Genomic DNA, 21836 nt, shown 5'->3' with positions numbered 1-21836 from the left:
GATCATCGCCCACTTTCCCACTTTTGAGCTGCTTCCACAAAGCACCAATTGGTGCATTATTGGTATTCTTGTGGCATTTTGGACCTTGGTAATGGGCTTTACTCCCCGACTTTTCTTTTTTAGGGAGCACATACTACTGTGTTCTAGATTTCACAACTGTTTAGATCCTTAAAGCATCAATCACTTGACTGTCCAGAACCCTCTAATCATGTTGCGGCAGGGTCATAATCTCCCAAATTACCTTTTCCTCCACCCCCCCGCCCCCTGCGCAATCATATGCCCACCTCTCAAAATTCCAGAACCCCTTCTTTTTTTTTTTTTTTCAAAGATTTGACTTAACTCCATGCAAGCTGCTTTCCCCTCAACATGGAATGCTACAAGTACATAATCTTGCCCTCCCCTCCCCGTTATACTCCAATAAATCATTAAAGGACAGACAAATTTAAAACAAACAAAAAAAAACACACACAAAAAAAAGAAAAAAAAATTGTAAAATACTTGAATGAGCGCTTGTATTATAACATTAATATTATTCAGAGTATCCATTCTTATTGCGTTTATGATTTGCTTATAGCTGTGCTTTAGTCATGGTAATTTGTGGTAATTCTTTTTCCTTTTTAATACAAAAAAAAATGTATAAAAATAAAAACCTTTAAAAGACCAAATTATGAGTGTTAATTATTTTTTTTGGCTTTTGGCATTTATACATCAGTGATGGACCATAACGTTACAACCAGGGCGGTGGGCACGGAATAGCTTACATTGTCATCCATGACTCTCCATGCAACTTCCCCGAGCGGAGCTTACATATTTTTACATATTAATGTACGGTAAAAAAAAAAAATCTTTAGGGTATGTTTCCACGTTCTAGAATCCCTGCGCTTTGGACGTAGCGGATTGTACGCGCGGTGATTCCGGATGTGATCATTGAACACATGCAGAATCACCGCATCGTAGTCATAGACTGGGTTATTTATTTAGACATGCTGCGGTCTATAACCGGTTACGTAGGGCTGCCGATTATGTCCCTGCACGTATAGTGGAGACGGGATTTCATAAAATCCCCTCCACTATGCTGTAACATCTGGACGCTGCGGATTGGACGTTTCCCGAACGTGGAAACATACAATTATACTCATCAAGAATGGACATAGAAGTCATGGGGCCCCTTAGCAGAAGTATAATGCATTCGACATAGCCCTCAATAAAATATAATGAACAGGCCATAGTTCTCCATATAGTTTAATGCACCCCCATAGTCCTCCATATCGTATAATGCTCCCCATAGTCCTACATACAGTAGAATACCCCCTCCATAGTTCTCCATATAGTATAATGTACCACAAAGTCCTCCATATAGTATAATGCACCCCCATAGTCCTTCCTATAGTATAATGCTCCCCATAGTCCTACATACAGTAGAATACCCCCTCCATAGTTCTCCATATAATATAATGCACCGCATAGTCCATATAGTATATTGGACTTCCCATAGTCCTCCATATTAGTATAATGTACAGCCCATAGTCCTCTATATTAGTATACTGCACAGCCCATAGTCCTCCATATTTACATACTGCACAGCCCATAGTCCTCCATATTGGTATAATGCACAGCCCATCCATATTAGTATACATAGTAGCATAGTTAGTAAGGCCGAAAAAAGACATTTGTCCATCCAGTTCAGCCTATATTCCATCATAATAAATCCCCAGATCTACGTCCTTCTACAGAACCTAATAATTGTATGATACAATATTGTTCTGCTCCAGGAAGACATCCAGGCCTCTCTTGAACCCCTCGACTGAGTTCGCCATCACCACCTCCTCAGGCAAGCAATTCCAGATTCTCACTGCCCTAACAGTAAAGAATCCTCTTCTATGTTGGTGGAAAAACCTTCTCTCCTCCAGACGCAAAGAATGCCCCCTTGTGCCCGTCACCTTCCTTGGTATAAACAGATCCTCAGCGAGATATTTGTATTGTCCCCTTATATACTTATACATGGTTATTAGATCGCCCCTCAGTCGTCTTTTTTCTAGACTAAATAATCCTAATTTCGCTAATCTATCTGGGTATTGTAGTTCTCCCATCCCCTTTATTAATTTTGTTGCCCTCCTCTGTACTCTCTCTAGTTCCATTATATCCTTCCTGAGCACCGGTGCCCAAAACTGGACACAGTACTCCATGTACTGCACAGCCCATAGTCCTCCATGTATAATGCACAGCCCATAGTCCTCCATATTAGTATAATGTACAGCCCATCCATATTGGTATACTGCACAGCCCATAGTCCTCCATATTAGTATACTGCACAGCCCATAGTCCTCCATGTTAGTATAGTGCACAGCCCACAGTCCTCCATGTTAGTATAATGCACAGTCCATATTTCTCTATATTCGTATAGTGCACAGCCCATAGTCCTCCATGTTAGTATAATGCACAGCCCATAGTCCTCCATGTTAGTATAGTGCACAGCCCATAGTCCTCCATGTTAGTATAGTGCACAGCCCACAGTCCTCCATGTTAGTATAGTGCACAGCCCACAGTCCTCCATGTTAGTATAATGCACAGCCCATAGTCCTCCATGTTAGTATAATGCACAGCCCATAGTCCTCCATGTTAGTATAATGTACAGCCCATAGTCCTCCATGTTAGTATAATGCACAGCCCATAGTCCTCCATGTTAGTATAGTGCACAGCCCATAGTTCTCTATATTCGTATAATGCACAGCCCATAGTCCTCCATGTTAGTATAATGCACAGCCCATAGTTCTCTATTCGTATAATGTACAGCCCATAGTCCTCCATGTTAGTATAATGCACAGCCCATAGTCCTCCATGTTGGTATAATGCACAGCCCATAGTCCTCCATGTTAGTATAATGCACAGCCTACAGTCCTCCATGTTAGTATAATGCACAGCCTACAGTCCTCCATGTTAGTATAATGCACAGCCCATAGTCCTCCATGTTAGTATAATGCACAGCCCATAGTCCTCCATGTTAATAATAAATAATAATCTTTATTTTTATATAGCGCTAACATATTCCGCAGCACTTTACATCACATTATCATCACTGTCCCCGATTGGGCTCACAATCTAGAATTCCTATCAGTATGTCTTTGGAATGTGGGAGGAAACCGGAGTGCCCGGAGGAAACCCACGCAAACACGGAGAGAACATACAAACTCTTTGCAGATGTTGTCCTGGGTGGGATTAGAACCCAGGACCCCAGCGCTGCAAGGCTGCTGTGCTAACCACTGCGCCACCGTGCTCCATGTTAGTATAATGCACAGCCCATAGTTCTCTATATTTGTATAATGTACAGCCCATAGTCCTCCATGTTAGTATAATGCGCAGCCCATAGTCCTCCATGTTAGTATAATGCGGAGCCCATAGTCCTCCATGTTAGTATAATGCACAGCCCATAGTCCTCCATGTTAGTATAGTGCACAGGCAACAGTACTCTTTATTAGTATAATGGGTCAGAAGAGAGATTTGACGGGCTCTGAAAAGTTCAAAATTGTGAGATGTCTTGCAGAGGGATGCAGCAGTGTTGAAATTGCCAAACTTGAAGCGTGATCACCGAACAATCAAGCGTTTCATGGCAAATAGCCAACAGGGTCGCAAGAAGCGTGTTGGGCAAAAAAGGCGCAAAATAACTGCCCGTGAATTGAGGAAAATTAAGCGTGAAGCTGCCAAGATGCCATTTGCCACCAGTTTTGCCATATTTCAGAGCTGCAACCTTACTGGAGTAACAAAAAGCACAAGGTGTGCGATACCCAGGTACATGGCCAAGGTAAGGAAGGCTGATAAACGACCAACTTTGAACAAGAAGAATCAGAAGATAAAACGTCAAGACTGGGCCAAGAAATATCTTAAGACTGAAAAGGTTTATGGACTGATGAGATGAGAGTGACTCTTGATGGGCCAGATGGATGGGCCAGAGGCTGGATCAGTAAAGGGCAGAGAGCTCCACTCCGACTCAGACGCCGGCAAGGTGGAGGTGGGGTACTGGTATAGGCTGGGATCATCAAAGATGAACTTGTGGGACCTTTTTGGGTTGAGGATGGAGTGAAGCTCAACTCCCAGACCTACTGCCAGTTTCTGGAAGACAACTTCTTGAAGCAGTGGTACAGGAAGAAGTCGGTATCGTTCAGGAAAAACATGATTTTCATGCAGGACATTGCTCCATTACATGCCTCCAACTACTCCACAGCGTGGCTGGCCAGTAAAGGTCTCAAAGAAGAAAAAATAATGACATGGCCCCCATGTTCACCTGATCTGAACCCCATAGAGAACCTGTGGTCCCTCATAAAATGTGAGATCTACAGGGAGGGAAAACAGTCCACCTCTCGGAACAGTGTCTGGAGGCTGTGGTGGCTGCTGCACGCAATGTTGATCGTAAACAGATCAAGCAACTGACAGATCGATGGATGGAGGCGGCTGAGTGTCATCATATAGAAAGGTGGCTATATTGGGCACTAATTTTTGGGGGGGTTTAGTTTTTGCATGTCAAATGTGCAGTTATATTAGTTTACCTGGTGAAAATAAACAAGTGAGATGGGAATATACTTGTTTTTTATTAAGTTGCCTAATAATTCTGCACAGTAATAGTTACCTGCACAAACGGATATCCTCCTAAGATAGCCAAATCTGAAGAAGAAAAAAACACTCCAACTTCCAGAAATATTAAGATTTGATATTTGAGTCTTTTGGGTTGATTGAGAACATAGTTGTTGATCAATAATAAAAATAATCCTCTAAAATACAACTTGCCAAATAATTCTGCGCACAGTGTATATTTAGGACTATCTGGCACATTATACTATATGGAGGCTATCTAGGGGGGGCCATCGTACAGTGTGGAGATTACAGTGAAGGGGCCATCATACAGCGATGGAGCCATCGAACGGTTTGGGGGCTACTAAGGGGCCTGTATACTGTGTGGGTGGTACTATACAGCGAGGGGGCATTATATTGTATAAGAGAGCATCATACTATGTATAGGGGAGCTGTACAGGGGGCAGACTCTGGACATTATTAAATGTAAAGTGGGCACTTATTGTTATAGGGGAACTCGGGTTACTGTGACTATCAAATGGGCACACAGGGCAATATTACTTTTTAGGGTAAAATATGTGGGCACTTTTCTAGAGAGTTGCGTTAGAATTTAGAGGGTACAGAGAACCACACAGCAGGTGCAGTAATAGGGTCACATACGGCAGCAGCGGCTCAGTATTGGGGTATCAGATGCAGTAATAGGGACACATACGGCAGCAGCGGCTCAGTATTGGGGTATCAGGTGAAGTAATAGGGACACATACAGCAGCAGCGGCTCAGTATTGGGGTATCAGATGCAGTAACAGGGACACACACGGCAGTAGCGGCTCAGTATTGGGCTATCGGGTGAAGTAATAGGGACACATACGGCAGCAGCGGCTCAGTATTGGGGTATCGGGTGCAGTAATAGGGACACATACGGCAGCAGCGGCTCAGTATTGGGGTTTCAGGGGCAGTAATAGGGACACATACGGCAGCAGAGGCTCAGTATTAGGGTATCAGGTGCAGTAATAGGGACACATGCGGCAGCAGAGGCTCAGTATTGGGGTATCAGGTGCAGTAATAGGGACACATACGGCAGCAGCGGCTCAGTATTGGGGTATCAGGTGCAGTAATAGGGACACATACGGCAGCAGCAGCTCAGTATTGGGGCATCAGGTGCAGTAATAGGGACACATACGGCAGCAGCGGCTCAGTATTGGGCTATCGGGTGTAGTAATGGGGTGTAGTAATAGGGACACATACGGCAGCAGCGGCTCAGTATTGGGGTATTAGTGGCAGTAATATGGACACATACGGCTGCAGCGGCGGCTCAGTATTGGGTTATCGGGTGTAGTAATAGGGACACATACGGCAGCAGCGGCTCAGTATTGGGGTATCAGGCGCAGTAATAGGGACACATACGGCAGCAGCGGCTCAGTATTGGGGTATCAGGTGTAATAGGGACACATACGGCAGCAGCGGCTCAGTATTGGGGTATCAGGGGCAGTAATAGGGACACATACAGCAGCAGCAGCTCAGTATTGGGGTATCAGGTGCAGTAATAGGGACACATACGGCAGCAGCGGCTCAATATTGGGGTATCAGGTGCAGTAATAGGGACACATACGGCAGCAGCGGCTCAGTATTGGGGTATCAGGTGTAATAGGGACACATACGGCAGCAGCAGCTCAGTATTGGGGTATCAGGGGCAGTAATAGGGACACATACAGCAGCAGCAGCTCAGTATTGGGGTATCAGGTGCAGTAATAGGGACACATACAGCAGCAGCAGCTCAGTATTGGAGTATCAGGAGCAGTAATAGGGACACATACGGCAGCAGCGGCTCAGTATTGGGGTATCAGGGGCAGTAATAGGGACACATACGGCAGCAGCAGCTCAGTATTGCGGTATCAGGTGCAGTAATCGGGACACATACGGCAGCAGCGGCTCAGTATTGGGGTATCAGGTGCAGTAATAGGGACACATACGGCAGCAGCGGCTCAGTATTGGGGTATCAGGTGCAGTAATAGGGACACATACGGCAGCAGCGGCTCAGTATCGGGTGCAGTAATAGGGACACATACAGCAGCAGCGGCTCAGTATTGGGGTATCAGGTGTAATAGGGACACATATGGCAGCAGCAGCTCAGTATTGGGGTATCAGGTGCAGTAATAGGGACACATACGGCAGCAGCGGCTCAGTATTGGGGTATCGGGCAGTAATCGGGACACATACGGCAGCAGCGGCTCAGTATTGGGGTATCAGGTGCAGTAATAGGGACACATACGGCAGCAGCGGCTCAGTATTGGGGTATCAGGTGTAATAGGGACACATACGGCAGCAGCGGCTCAGTATCGGGGTATCGGGTGCAGTAATAGGGACACATACGGCAGCAGCGGCTCAGTATTGGGGTATCGGGTGCAGTAATAGGGACACATACGGCAGCAGCGGCTCAGTATTGGGGTATCAGGTGCAGTAATAGGGACACATACGGCAGCAGCGGCTCAGTATTGGGGTATTAGGTGCAGTAATAGGGACACATACGGCAGCAGCGGCTCAGTATCGGGGTATCGGGTGCAGTAATAGGGACACATACGGCAGCAGCGGCTCAGTATTGGGGTATCAGGTGCAGTAATAGGGACACATTCGGCAGCAGCGGCTCAGTATTGGGGTATCAGGTGCAGTAATAGGGACACATACGGCAGCAGCGGCTCAGTATTGGGGTATCAGGTGCAGTAATAGGGACACATACGGCAGCAGCGGCTCAGTATTGGGGTATCAGGGGCAGTAATAGGGACACATACGGCAGCAGCGGCTCAGTATTGGGGTATCAGGTGCAGTAATAGGGACACATACGGCAGCAGCGGCTCAGTATTGGGGTATCAGCTGGAGTAATAGGGACACATACGGCAGCAGAGGCTCAGTATTGGGGTATCAGGTGCAGTAATAGGGACACATACGGCAGCAGCGGCTCAGTATTGGGGTATCAGGTGCAGTAATAGGGACACATTCGGCAGCAGCGGCTCAGTATTGGGGTATCAGCAGAATGAGGAGTTTGTGCAGGTTGGGAATAGATGGTGATGGGACTGGAATATGAGAAGTGAAATGTGTCTTTGTTGTATTCTCTGCAGACGAGTCCTGGATGGAAGTAGATGTCATGTTGGTCTGGGCCAGATGGAAAAGATGGGAAAATTGAACGATTCCATCAGAGAACGTCAGCGGTAAGTCATTATCTGTAACTGTGCAGTGATCTCTATATGTTCTGTAGGGCTGGTATCTACCACTGACCATATGGCGGTAATATCCATATTGGTCGTTATATAGAGATTATCTTCAGTAACAGCGCGGTCATCTGCTGAGGTTTGCCTCCACTATTAGGGTGTGTCACCCAGTTGTAATCAAGGTTACCTGGTTAGGGGCCCATGCAGAAGTCCTCCGTACAGCGTGAGGTCAGCCCCCATAGTCCTCCGTACAGCATGAGGTCAGCCCCCATAGTCCTCCGTACAGTATGAGGTCAGCCCCCATAGTCCTCCGTACAGCGTGAGGTCAGCCCCCATAGTCCTCCGTACAGTATGAGGTCAACCCTCATAGTCCTCAATGCAGCATAATGCACAGACCATAGTTCTCTATGTAGTAGTATGGCCACCATGTACTCGCTGATTTAAAAAAAAAAAAAAAATTCTATCTTCTCCCCCACCGCACGGTGTCCTCTTCTGAACAGCTGACTTCAACATGCAAGCCACGGAAGCGTGTGATATCACTGTAATGCGCACCGAAGTCAACTGCTGGCCTCTGATTGGCTGGCAGTGTGTATTGCGCTCACAGACCCAACTGCTTCAGCTGTATGTGCACTGCTTTCATGACTCCTTGGAGATTTGCTGTTTTGTTCAGGAGGTTTAACCCTTTTTTTAATTTTTCTGGGATCCTTAAGACATTACAGATCGTTGGGCAAATAGATTTGCAGGACCCTGGAATGGTGTCCTTGTTGGAAGCCTGATGAGGACAGTGCGAATGTCCTTGGAAATCACTCAAATATTGGCATTATGGACGTCTCTTGTGATTATTAAGCCTTCATGCTGTTGCAGCATGATATGTGTCATGACCTTGAGGGGGGCTAGTAACCACAAGAGGTAGCAATGATGCCGAAATTCAGGTGCCTGCCGAGAAAATTCACTCTACCCTGATGCGGCTGCAACGAAGTACCAAAATGTATGAGGGAGTAAGGTCAAGCTAATCTTTTTGCGCAACTCTAGTTCTGGATACATCGGCAAGTCTGGTTTAAGTGATGAGCTTTTTTCCATTGTTTTTCTTTACCCATTTCACTTTGACATTAGTAGAAACCCAATGACAAAGAAAATCCTAATACCTAGACGAGTGAGTTAATTCACAGTCACCTCTGAATGGGAAGGAGTTCTGCTGGAGGATCCTGGGACAATCTTGCCATGGTGGGTGAAAATCAGAAGATGGACAGATATGGAAATAAGACAACTGGCTATATAGACAGTATATTAAGGCTTTGGCCACGCCGACCTCACTCTTAGCACTCGAGCATGCTCGCTCATCACTAATCTCCATAGATGACAAAATGTCTGACACTGGTTGATAATTCCTATCTAAACTTGCAGATGTTAAGTGGCTCTGGAGCAGAAATAGGAATCCGACGAAGAGAAGAACAACATTCATGAACAACTTTCAGGCCCGTCGATATCTCCATCAATGGCAGTAACAAGAACGGACGCTTGAAATGTTTTACAAATGATAGTTTACTTCTCTATTCTGGCATCCAGTCAATACTGCAAAACACGTATTCTAATCATTCCATGTCTGTACATTGGTTAGTAGCTAAATTAAAAGAAAGTAAAAATTATTGCACACAATACATTCAATTAAAAGCAAGATTTCGGAAGTCATCTACCAGGAGAGCCGTCGTTGGGGCAGGGTCCGCAGCCCATCTTTGGGCTACATTCACCAACTTTGAAGGCATAATGTTAGATGTCTGGGTCGAAATAGACTTTCTAGACCAGGGGTCGCCTACTGGTGGTTATCGAAATGTGAAAGCAGCTGGGAGTTGTAGTTTTACAATAGATGGAGAGGCCCAGCATGGAGATCACTAGTTTTAACCCTGCTGGTAAAGCTCAAACGCTTATTTGAATGGACATACGTCCACAGTCGGGTTTTTCTTTGGATCTCGCCCTGGTTACAGCAGGAAAGAGGCCCCAATCGGATCACAATCCCAATGTGTGACCCGAGCCAAACTCCCGATTAAATTAGAACACTTCGGTATTTATTTTGGACACTTTTGCCTACAGAACAATAATACATTTCCAAAGTTGGTAAAAGACGGTCCATGAGGATGTCACTCTGATTTCTTGGGCAGATCAGGAATGCTTTGAGTCAGAGGGGTAAGATTCAGTAGTAAAATGTGCCTGTCGTAGGCCTTAGTTTGCTTGAATATCAGATCTGTGCCGTGTAGTCTGTCGAAAACTCCTAGTACTCCAAAGCACTGGTTAAATCTAAAGGGGAAAGAGAAGAAAATAGACACAATTAATATTCGTCTTAAACATCACATAGAGTCTATTTGCTATTTATAAATTAAAGGGGTTGTACCTTGCACCAAGTTTGGAAGTTATCCCCCTATCAATTGGATAATGTTTTGATTTCTGGTTGGCCGAGAACTGAGGCTCTGAAAATCCCCATGGGGGTCAATCATGTGCACCTCAGCTCCTTTCATCCTTAGGGTGCAGTCAGACGGATGTATAAATTGGACTGAGATCGGACTGTCCGGCGGCTCTCCTGAGCCAATCATGGCAGCTTCATATACTTCTGTGCGGCTGTAACGCTCAGGATGGGAGAGCCGCCGACCAGTCCAAGCATTGCGGCCTGATCTTGGTCCGATTTATACGGCCGTCTGACTACGCCCTTAATGGAAGTGCTGAAAATCAGCTGAATGCTGGTGATCTCCGGTGTTCCCGTAAACAAATTAGGCTGGAAGTGCTCTGGGCGGGAATAGAGCACTTTAACTGCCTCAGATCCCACCTCCATTCTTATCCTAATTCCGCCCTCCGCAACGTTGACTCCTTCATAAATGTTCAGACCCCTGATAATGCAGTGTGCAACCTGACCCAAATTCAGATATTTTTCTTGGAGCATCTCTCCCAGTAATATAGGCTGGGTGTGAGGTCTGCCTATATCCAGTGTGCCGCTGCTTTCACTGTTCATATATCTGCACAGCTTCTATCCTGCACTCACTTCCTCTTTCTTTCTTTTCTATAGGTAACTATCTCTGCCCTCCAGGACTGTATACATGCTTTCTCCCCTCTCTATAGGTCTGTGTAAAACACCCTTTCACTTCCTCCTGCTATTTCTAACAGTGAGAGAAATGAGACGGGTGAGCAGAGAGCCGACAAGACCAGGAGCACTGATGGATTTGGCTCTGGTTTGCAAACGCTCAATAAATGGCTTAGACACTGTAGCAGCAAAATAGTGGAATTGGAAGGATAACTAAGTAAAAAGTTGCTTAACTTTCTTTGCATTTAGGAAGGAAATAATCCATAAAACGATTCATTGCTTTGATTTTGAACTTACTTGAGATGGTGAAAGTCGTGGAACTCCGGGGAAGGCAGGAAGGGCAGATGGTAGCCGCAATGTGATATGGTGGTGGAAATCAGAGCAAGGCAAAACCATAGCATGATGGTAGCGACGTGGGATCCCATCATCATTGGTCCGGCCATGGGTGGTAACATGTTGGAAAACTGTAGTTTTAAGAAAGGATATTTAATGTGGAGAGCACAAGAGAAGCGATGACTATTAGGCTACGGGCACATCTCAATTTTCTCTACAGGGGAAGTCTGAAGAGTCCATAGGCGCCATGTCCCCAGTGTATGGCATACGTAGGTCCATGTGGCACACGCTGGGCTGCTGGTGGCATTAAAGTGTAATTATTTAATTTTTGCAGTAGGATCCTATAGGTGCGGTATTTTTTTTTTGCAGACAGAGCCAGAGTCATTTTTCTGCAGTGGGTGCCTATAGGTGTACTTTTTTTCCCCCAGTGATTACTTATACGTATAGTAATTTTTTTTTACAATGAGAACCTATAGACAACATATCCCAGCCGCAGGCTCAAGACAAGTTATGAACGCCACTTTCTACAGATATGAGGGCGCACGATCTACTTAGTATTGACACTGACATCTCCTGTAAATCATATTTTTTTTAAATGACAGAATTTCTCAGTAGTGCAGCCTCAGGCTTTGGGCCTGAACATTCTCTTATATAGACCACTTTAGAGGACATTACTACAATATGGGGGTATTTTTATTGTCTAAAGGCTCAAAGGGGGAATTACTAGACATAATAGAGCGTTCATGTGTTTTCATTAGGGACAGGGAAGACCTTTCTGTTAGTGGCTTTTCTTGCATGAAAACAAAAAGATCTAGAGAAATAGAAGTTTCCACTGCCTGTTTTTTTTTTTAATCTGCTTTATCATCCTTATGATATGAATGACCACCATATTATATTTTATTCTCACCGCTCCCCTGAGTATTCCGTTTCTTACATTTTTAAAATCCGCCATATGGTTCCAGAGATATCGATGTTTTTACTTTATGCTTTTTATTGGCTTTAGAAGGGGGCGTGGCACACGGGGTGTTTAGGCGGAGCAGCCTAAAGACACGCCCCAGAGGATCCTGTGAGGCACGCCCCAGAGGATCATTTGTACTAAATAAAAAGGCCCATATCTCTGGAACCTTATGGCGGATTTAAAAAAAAATAAAAGTGTTATAATCAGGGGAGCAGCGAGAATAAAATAGGTGATAACACTGGCCACTTTTGATCTGGGGACAGTTCCTCTTTAAAGTTCAAATTTTGACTTGACGATGATTAATACTGCACTTACAATGTGCTCCAATGGATGAGCATACATAGCCACCACTCCTACAGGGGCAGTCCACTCATGGTGCTGTTTGTGAACACGTTTGTAAATGCTTGGGTGATGGAACAATCTGTAGAACAACAACAACAAAAAAAGTAGCTCCATAAAATATATTTTTGCCTTTCAGAAAACCCCATTGAAGATATGTACTGTATGCCCAGATAGCAGAACATTTTCCACCCCCCAAAAAAGACTACAGATCCATAATAGGACCATATGCATAAGGCCTTAAAGGGATTGTCCATCCTCACTTCTAAGCTTCCACTAGCAGTGCCCGAGTGTTATCTTCTAAATATAAGTCTATCCAGAACTATTAAGAAATTAATCAGCGCATTACTAAAAATGTAAAGGCCTAAAATATTGGATATTAAAGGTCAATGGGTTATTGTGCAACCATTATTTTATAAAACCACCCCCAAATTCACCTTATTGTTCTCACCGTCGTACCTGTGGGAGTAATAGAAAAGGATTTCTTCAACTAGCACAAAAATGGAGAGCTCCACTAAAACCCAGTGAAAGGTGGGCAACTCTGTACCACAAGGGTTGCCCCGCCACTTCATAAATGGATACATCAGGAGGACCATGGGTAAGGAGAGTAAAATCTGGTTAAGGAAGACAACCTTGATTGCATGCTTGAGCTTTGCTGGGTCCACCTGGAAACATCAAACAGAAAATGATCATATTAGAGGCATTATATCGCCGACTTTATACATTTATAGGGAATCTGTCAGCAGATTTTTTTGCTATGTAATCTGAGAGCAACATGTTGTAGGGAGTGAGAGCCTGATTCCTGCAATGTGTCACTTCATAGGCTGTTGTGTTGCTGTTTCAATAAAATTTGTGTTTTATCAACAGGAGATTATTACAAGAGGACTAGGAGTCTCATGCCTCCTAGTCCCACCACGCCCTCATCACTGATTGGCAGCTTTCTGTCAATATACAGTGTACAAAGAAAGCAGCCAATCAGGGGCGTGGGCGGGGTTATACACATTGTATAAAAATGACAACATGCAGACCAGCAAGTGACACATGCAGGAATCAGGATCTCAGCCCCTACATCATGCTGCTCTTAGACTACATATCCAAAAACCTGTTGACGGATTCCATGTAAAGAGAATGTGTCACCGGAAAACGACCTATTGTTTAAATCAGGTTTCTTGTGTTAAATGTATTTTTTTTTTCCAAATTCTTGATTTGTATTAAAAAGAAACATTAGAAAGTTTGGAATTTTCACACTGGTCACTGGGGTTGTTTTAGACTCTAACGTCCTGTTATTTCAGGAAATGCACACGTACATTTGTCACAATGAACAGACTCTGACCTCATCTTTTGTATTGAATGAGCGTGAGCAAATGTCATTCTCAAGTGAGCAGGGGAAACTGTGAAATCCTGTGTTTTCAACTGAGTGGGTTGTGTTAGCTGGCATTGCGCCTGCTTCTGCTGATAAGGAGCCTGCTGAAAACTCTTCATGAACAAACAGGAAGCAGTAGTTTAAAATAGCAGTAATCCTGCCTCTGCTGATACGGAGCCTGCTGAAAACTCCATGAACAAACAAGAAGAATTGGTCTAAAATAGCAGAAATCCTGCCTCTGCTGATAAGGAGCCTTTTGAAAACTCTTCATGAACAAACAGGAAATATTGGTCTAATATAGTAGTAATCCTGACTCTGCTGATAAGGAGCCTGCTGAAAACTCGTCATGAACAAACAGGAAGTATTGGGTCTAAAATACCAGTAATCCTGCCTCTGCTGATAAGAAGCCTTTTGAAAACTCTTCATGAACAAACAGGAAATATTGGTCTAATATAGTAGTAATCCTGACTCTGCTGATAAGGAGCCTGCTGAAAACTCGTCATGAACAAACAGGAAGTATTGGGTCTAAAATACCAGTAATCCTGCCTCTGCTGATAAGAAGCCTTTTGAAAACTCTTCATGAACAAACAGGAAATATTGGTCTAATATAGTAGTAATCCTGACTCTGCTGATAAGGAGCCTGCTGAAAAATCTTCATGAACAAACAGGAAGTAGTAGTTTAAAATAGTAGTAATCCTGCCTCTGCTGATACAGAGCCTGCTGAAAACTGCATGAACAAACAGGAAGTATTGGGTCTAAAATACCAGTAATCCTGCCTCTGCTGATAAGCCTTCTGAAAACTCTTCATGAACAAACAGGAAATATTGGTCTAATATAGTAGTAATCCTGACTCTACTGATAAGGAGCCTGCTGGAAACTCGTCATGAACAAACAGGAAATATTGGTCTAATATAGTAGTAATCCTAACTCTGCTGATAAGGAGCCTGCTGAAAAATCTTCATGAACAAACAGGAAATATTGGTCTAAAATAGCAGTAATCCTGCCTCTGCTGATACGGAGCCTGCTGAAAACTCCATGAACCAACAAGAAGAATTGGTCTACAATAGCAGTAATCCTGCCTCTGCTGATAAGGAGCCTGCTGAAAACTTGTCATGAACAAACAGGAAGTATTGGGTCTAAAATAGTAGTAATCCTGCCTCTGCTGATAAGGAGCCTGCTGAAAACTCCATGAACAAACAAGAAGAATTAGTCTAAAATAGCCCCAGTGGCCACTGTGAAAATTACAAGATTACTAAAAAAAAATGTAAACAGATAGTGACATTAAAAATGAAAAACTGCAAGTAACAAAAACCTGATTTACACCACAGGTCATTTTCTGATGTCCGATCTCTGTAGCATATGTCAGCGCAGCCATGGACAAGCTGTTCTGATGGCACAATCATAGGTGGAGGTACCCGGTAATTGCTTTAGCTTTGTCTAAAATCTCCGGTCTCCCCAGATGAAGCATATTAATAGGAAACCATGAAATGATCACTAGTACGTCAGTAGTTAATGGGCTGTGAGCCAACTGGGACTGACTGGTTCTTCATACTTACTGGGTCATTCTTCCCAAGCTGGATTTTATACCGAGCTATAAAGTTTGGTTTTCCAGTCAGGTCAACAACCATTAAGACTGCGTTGTACATCCAGAAGGAAAGAACGGGAATTACCATAGCCCCTGGAAAATGGAAAAATGAAAAAAATGTAATGTCAATTTCTGCCCATTATGCTGGGGGAAAAATAATTAATATGATGGTTCTGTCGCCATACAGCCTCCACGTTGTCGGCAGCACATTCCCTGTTTACACGGTGCAACATGCTGCCGATAACAGTATGTAACTGGCCCCCGAATACACATAATCCTCAGACATCAGCTGCTTGAGGCATGTGCACTCAGGCCAATGATCATAACTTAGCGCCTTTATGAAAGCCGAATTGTCAGTTTAGTGGCCTCAAAGCTCGTCTTACGCTTCATGTTCTTTCCGCCGACAGCTATGACTCGCATGACACTGCACGCTCAGCTTAGCCAAATGTACGTGTCATACCAAAAAGGTATGGGCCACGAGCAAAAGAAACAACAAGCACCACAAGACAAACTACCAACCTAAGCCAATGATTTGCGGGTTAATAATACCCTAATAATACCTCTTTTTTCATGCACTTATCAACAGCTCAGACACACGTGCTTTGATTTTGTGCAACACAATTATACGTTTCTCCGATTGGTCTCGATGTACATACATATTCTGTGACATCAACCACCCCTGATGAAGCCGTGTGCGAAACGCACGTTGGATCCAGATATTGGGGCATTTGAGTGATTCAATATATATTCTTATGACTGGCTGCTTTATTTAGGTGAATGTCCTCTCTCTTCACTGTTAGTTTTCATGGTGCTTATATATACAGCTGAAACTAGAAGTTTACACACACACTATATAAAAAGACACATATGCATGTTTTTCTCAATATCTGACATGAAATAATGAGAGGGGGGATGTTTTAAGGCATTTTTTATTACATACTGCAAGGTCAAAAGTTTACATACCCTAAGATTTCTATGCCTTTAAACAATTCTGGACTACCCATATGATGATGTCATGTGTTTGGAAGCTTCGTTTTTTTTGGCAACATCTGAGATAATTAGAGACACACCTGTAGATGTATTTTAATGCACACCTGAAACAAACTGCTTCTTTGTGCTGCATCATTGGAAAGTCTCAAAAAATCGGCCAAGATATCAGGAAGAGAATTGTGGACTTGCACAAGTCTGGCTCATCCTTGGGTACAATTTCCAGATAGGTGAAGGTGCCTCGTTCATCTGTACAAACAATTATATGCAAGTTCAAACAAGATGAGAATGTCCAGCCATCATACCTCTTAGGAAGGAGCTGGGTGCTGTGTCCCAGAGCTATGGTCCGACATGTGTACAGGGTGGGCCATTTATATGGATACACCTAAATAAAATGGGAATGGTTGGTGATATCAACTTCCTGTTTGTGGCACATTAGTATATGGGAGGGGGGAAATTTTTCAAGATGGGTGGTGACCATGGTGGTCATTTTGAAGTCGACCATTTTGGATCCAACTTTATTTTTTCCAATGGGAAGAGGGTCATGTGACACATCAAGCTTATTGAGAATTTCACAAGAAAAACAATGGTGTGCTTGGTGTTAAACGTAACCTTATTCTTTCATGAGTTATTTACAAGTTTATGACCACTTATAAAATGTGTTCAAAGTGCTGCCTATTGTGTTAGATTGTCAATGGAACCCTCTTCTCCCACACTTGACACACTGATAGCAACACCGCAGAAGACATGCTAGCGCAGGCTTCCAGTATCCGTTGTTTCAGATGCTGGGGTCATCTGAAGGCAACTTGTCTATGCTGTGAAGATAAGAGATGTGCAGCATCCAAAATGGCTGACTTCAAAATGGCCGCCATGGTGACCACCCATCTTGAAAAGTTTTCCCCCTCCCATATACTAATGTGCCACAAACAAGAAGTTGATATCACCAACCATTCCCATTTTATTTAGGTGTATCCATATAAATGGCCCACCCTGTATATCAACCCAAGGACAAAAGCAAAAGACCTTATGAAGATGATGGCGGAAGCTGGTAAGATTGTGTCAATATCCACAGTGGAACGAGTACTGTATGGCTGAAAGGCCACTCTACCAGGAAGAAGCCATTACTCCAAAAGAAGCATAAAAAAGCCAGATTAATGTTTGCAAATGCACACAGGAACAATGACCTTAATTTTTGGAAACATGTCCTGTGGTCCGATAAAACTAAAATTGAACTTTTTGGGCATAACGATTATCGTTACGTTTGGAGGAAAAGGGTAGGAGCTTGGAAGCCTAAGAACACCATCCCTACTGTGAAACATGGGGGTGGCAGTATCATGTTGTGAGAGGCAAGCAAGGCGACCTACAAACCTGGATCGGTTACACCAGTTTTATCGGGATGAATGGGCCCAAATTCCGACCAACTATTGTAAGAAGCTTGTGGAAGGAGATCCCAAACGTTTGACCCAAGTCATTCAGTTTAAGGGCAATGGTTCCAAATACTAATAAAATGTATGTAAACTTTTGACATTTTAGTAGGTAATAACAATGCTTTGAAACATTCTCTCTCTCTCATTATTCCGGCATTTGGCAAATATTAATAATTATGGTAATCCTAATTGACCTAAAACTGGAAATATTTATTCTGATTTCATGTCCGATATTGAGAACAACATGCAGATGTGTCTGTTTATAATGTATGGAAACTTCTAGTTTCTACTGTATTAGGTTTAAGGTTGTCTTATCCCCTCAATATATCAGATTGATTTGCATTGCAGCTTATAAATGTGTATTTTTTTGTATATTTATATGGCTTTTAATCATGTTTCAATGAATTATGTCTATGAATAAAGTTAATGATTTATGACGGTCAATCTCAGATATTATTTCTTTTTGGTGATAGAGAGTCGTGTAAGGCGCTGCCAGAAACCTTTGTCGGCAGCTTATCTATCCGGAGAAAAAAAGCATTCATCATGTTAAAATCCATCAGGGTGGAGTCAGAAGGCCTCTTTACACATTAGTGGGTTGGCCAGTGATGCTGAACTTGGTGGGTTCAGCTGACGTTAATCTAATGTCTAGACACTCCCATGGTCAGCCATCATTGAGTGGGGGGCCATATCCGCTGTCAGTAGGGTGCCAACCTCCACGGCTAGGAAGGCCAATATATATGAAATATCATATAAGTTTAGTTGCTCTTCAGCTCATGAGGTGGGCTAAACCCACCCTTCACTAGCTGACTCTACTTGTTTCTCTCTGGGCTACAGACTGTATGCTAGAAGGGGGTTTTATTGCCCTGGGGTCGTAAATTCCAGGCTCAGAGGAAAGTCCCTCACCCCTCCCACCTTCACTAGTTAGAACTGGAAAAGTGGCTCCAAAAATTCATGAAAGATTCTTTGTTTAGTTTTTGTTAGATATTAGGCAAACGATTTAAGCTAGAAATACGAAAATATATATTCTTATTCTCACTCGGTGTATGTACCCATCCCTTGAAACTCGGGCTTCTAACTCCATCTGGTAAAGAAGTAGGGATTTCTCTGTAAATATGTATCCCAGATAGGACACATTTGATCTCATTAGAATGCTCACGTTAATCCGAGATGAATTATGAGTTTGTTAGGACTCTGACATGTTTTGTAGTGAAGTTATAGAAATCAGAGAAAATAGTTTACAGTTTACTCAGAAGGTAGAGAGAGGAGGGTCTGGATAAGCCAGCCTTTCTGTGATGTCACAGCCTTGAAGTTATAACTGTCTGCACACATCCCCAGCTCAGTCTTTCTGCTGGATTTCTTGTCTTCTCCTGGAAGAGCCCTGCACACGTCCAAATGAGCTGGGACGTATGGGAAAAACTCCACTAGCCTGGTTGCCTGCAATGCGTTGAACATGTGAGTGTTACTTTTCTCATTTAAACCCTGTTTATTTCATAATTACCCTTGTACATATTTGCAATTGTCTCATTTGTAATATCTTTATAAACTATTTTTGATAAAGCACTGCCTAATTATTTTTATGGGATATAATATTTCATATTAGTTCGTTCATCCATGCTCTAAACGTACCCTGTCTCTTGAAGAGAATTACGCTACTGTGTTGGGTTAGCTTCGGACCCGTTTAATCGAAGCTGGTGGCAGCGAGAAGTGTGCAGACTTTTGGGTTATGTTGTAGCGGCTGCGGCGTTAATAATTATTGTTCCTGCCTGAGTGGGAGTAGTTATCGCGTCGCTGCAGCGTGCCCAATAGCCAGTACATAGCAGGCAGCCTGTTATGTTTGCTAATGACAGGTGTTATGAAGGCAATCCAGAAACACAGTGTGCTTAGCGATCAGAGCGCACACAGTGATCTGACAAATACCCAAAAATACAAGAACGAGCTCTGAGACGTGGAAACTCTGTAGACTGCACACCTGATCCTATCCTAAACACAACTAAAAGCGGCTGTGGATTGCGCCTAACAACTACCTAGGCAACTCGGCACAGCCTAAGTAACTAGCTAGCCTGAAGATAGAAAAATAGGCCTGACTTGCCCCAGAGAAATTCCCCAAAGGAAAAGGCAGCCCCCCACATATAATGACTGTGAGTAAGAAGAAAAGACAAAACGTAGGGATGAAATAGATTCAGCAAAGTGGGGCCCAATATTCTAGGACAGAGCGAGGACAGTAAAGCGAACTTTGCAGTCTACAAAAAACCCTAAAGCAAAACCACGCAAAGGGGGCAAAAAAAACCCACCGTGCCGAACTAACGGCACGGCGGTACACCCTTTGCGTCTCAGAGCTTCCAGCAAAACAAAAGACAAGCTGGACAGAAAAAAAACAACAAAAAAGCAAAAAGCACTTAGCTATACAGAGCAGCAGGTCACAGGAACAATCAGGAGAAGCTCAGATCCAACACTGAAACATTGACAAGGAGCAAGGATAGCAGCATCAGGCGGAGTTAAGTAATGAAGCAGTTAACGAGCTCACCAGAACACCTGAGGGAGGAAGCTCAGAAGCTGCAGTACCACTTGTGACCACAGGAGTGAATTCAGCCACAGAATTCACAACAGTACCCCCCCCTTGAGGAGGGGTCACCGAACCCTCACCAGAGCCCCCAGGCCGACCAGGATGAGCCGCATGAAAGGCACGAACAAGATCGGAAGCATGAACATCAGAGGCAAAAACCCAGGAATTATCTTCCTGAGCATAACCCTTCCATTTAACCAGATACTGGAGTTTCTGTCTAGAAACACGAGAATCCAAAATCTTCTCCACAATATACTCCAATTCCCCCTCCACCAAAACCGGGGCAGGAGGCTCAACAGATGGAACCATAGGTGCCACGTATCTCCGCAACAACGACCTATGGAATACATTATGTATGGAAAAGGAGTCTGGGAGGGTCAAACGAAAAGACACAGGATTGAGAACCTCAGAAATCCTATACGGACCAATAAAACGAGGTTTAAATTTAGGAGAGGAAACCTTCATAGGAATATGACGAGAAGATAACCAAACCAGATCCCCAACACGAAGTCGGGGACCCACACGGCGTCTGCGATTAGCGAAAAGTTGAGCTTTCTCCTGGGACAAGATCAAATTGTCCACTACCTGAGTCCAGATCTGCTGCAACCTATCCACCACAGAATCCACACCAGGACAGTCCGAAGACTCAACCTGTCCTGAAGAGAAACGAGGATGGAACCCAGAATTGCAAAAAAAATAGAGAAACCAAGGTAGCCGAGCTGGCCCGATTATTAAGGGCGAACTCAGCCAACGGCAAAAAGGACACCCAATCATCCTGGTCTGCAGAAACAAAACATCTCAGATATGTTTCCAAGGTCTGATTGGTTCGTTCGGTCTGGCCATTAGTCTGAGGATGGAAAGCCGAGGAAAACGATAGGTCAATGCCCATCCTACCACAAAAGGCTCGCCAAAACCTTGAAACAAACTGGGAACCTCTGTCAGAAACAATATTCTCAGGAATGCCATGCAACCGAACCACATGCTGAAAGAACAAAGGTACCAAATCAGAGGAGGAAGGCAATTTAGCCAAGGGCACCAGATGGACCATTTTAGAAAAGCGATCACAGACCACCCAAATGACTGACATCTTTTGAGAAACGGGAAGGTCAGAAATGAAATCCATCGAAATATGTGTCCAAGGCCTCTTTGGGACCGGCAAGGGCAAAAGCAACCCACTGGCACGAGAACAGCAGGGCTTAGCCCTAGCACAAATCCCACAGGACTGCACAAAAGTACGTACATCCCGTGACAGAGATGGCCACCAGAAGGATCTAGCCACTAACTCTCTGGTACCAAAGATTCCAGGATGACCAGCCAACACCGAACAATGAAGTTCAGAGATAAGTTTATTAGTCCACCTATCAGGGACGAACAGTTTCTCTGCTGGACAACGATCAGGTTTATTCGCCTGAAATTTTTGCAGCACCCGCCGCAAATCAGGGGAGATG

General features: G+C 43.8%; 1 protein-coding gene across 1 annotated transcript in view; it reads right to left on the bottom strand.

Annotated features, from left to right (window-relative positions):
- Positions 1-9290: 9290 nt before the first annotated feature.
- FAXDC2 (fatty acid hydroxylase domain containing 2) overlaps positions 9291-21836 on the bottom strand; it is a 68341-nt gene continuing 55795 nt past the window's right edge. Inside the window, exons 5-9 of the mRNA XM_069763512.1 lie at positions 15383-15504; positions 12923-13128; positions 12440-12545; positions 11131-11297; positions 9291-10058 (exon numbers count right to left, since the gene is read on the bottom strand). Of these exons, the coding sequence (XP_069619613.1) occupies positions 9902-10058; positions 11131-11297; positions 12440-12545; positions 12923-13128; positions 15383-15504 (758 nt within the window). The 3' untranslated portion in view covers positions 9291-9901. The remainder of the gene's footprint in view (positions 10059-11130; positions 11298-12439; positions 12546-12922; positions 13129-15382; positions 15505-21836) is intronic.

The sequence above is a fragment of the Ranitomeya imitator genome, chromosome 4 (assembly GCF_032444005.1).
Source record: "Ranitomeya imitator isolate aRanImi1 chromosome 4, aRanImi1.pri, whole genome shotgun sequence".
Classification (NCBI taxonomy): Eukaryota; Metazoa; Chordata; class Amphibia; order Anura; family Dendrobatidae; genus Ranitomeya; species Ranitomeya imitator.
The sequence above is the reverse complement of the archived record's forward strand: the minus strand, read 5'-3'. Positions and strand labels throughout refer to the sequence as shown.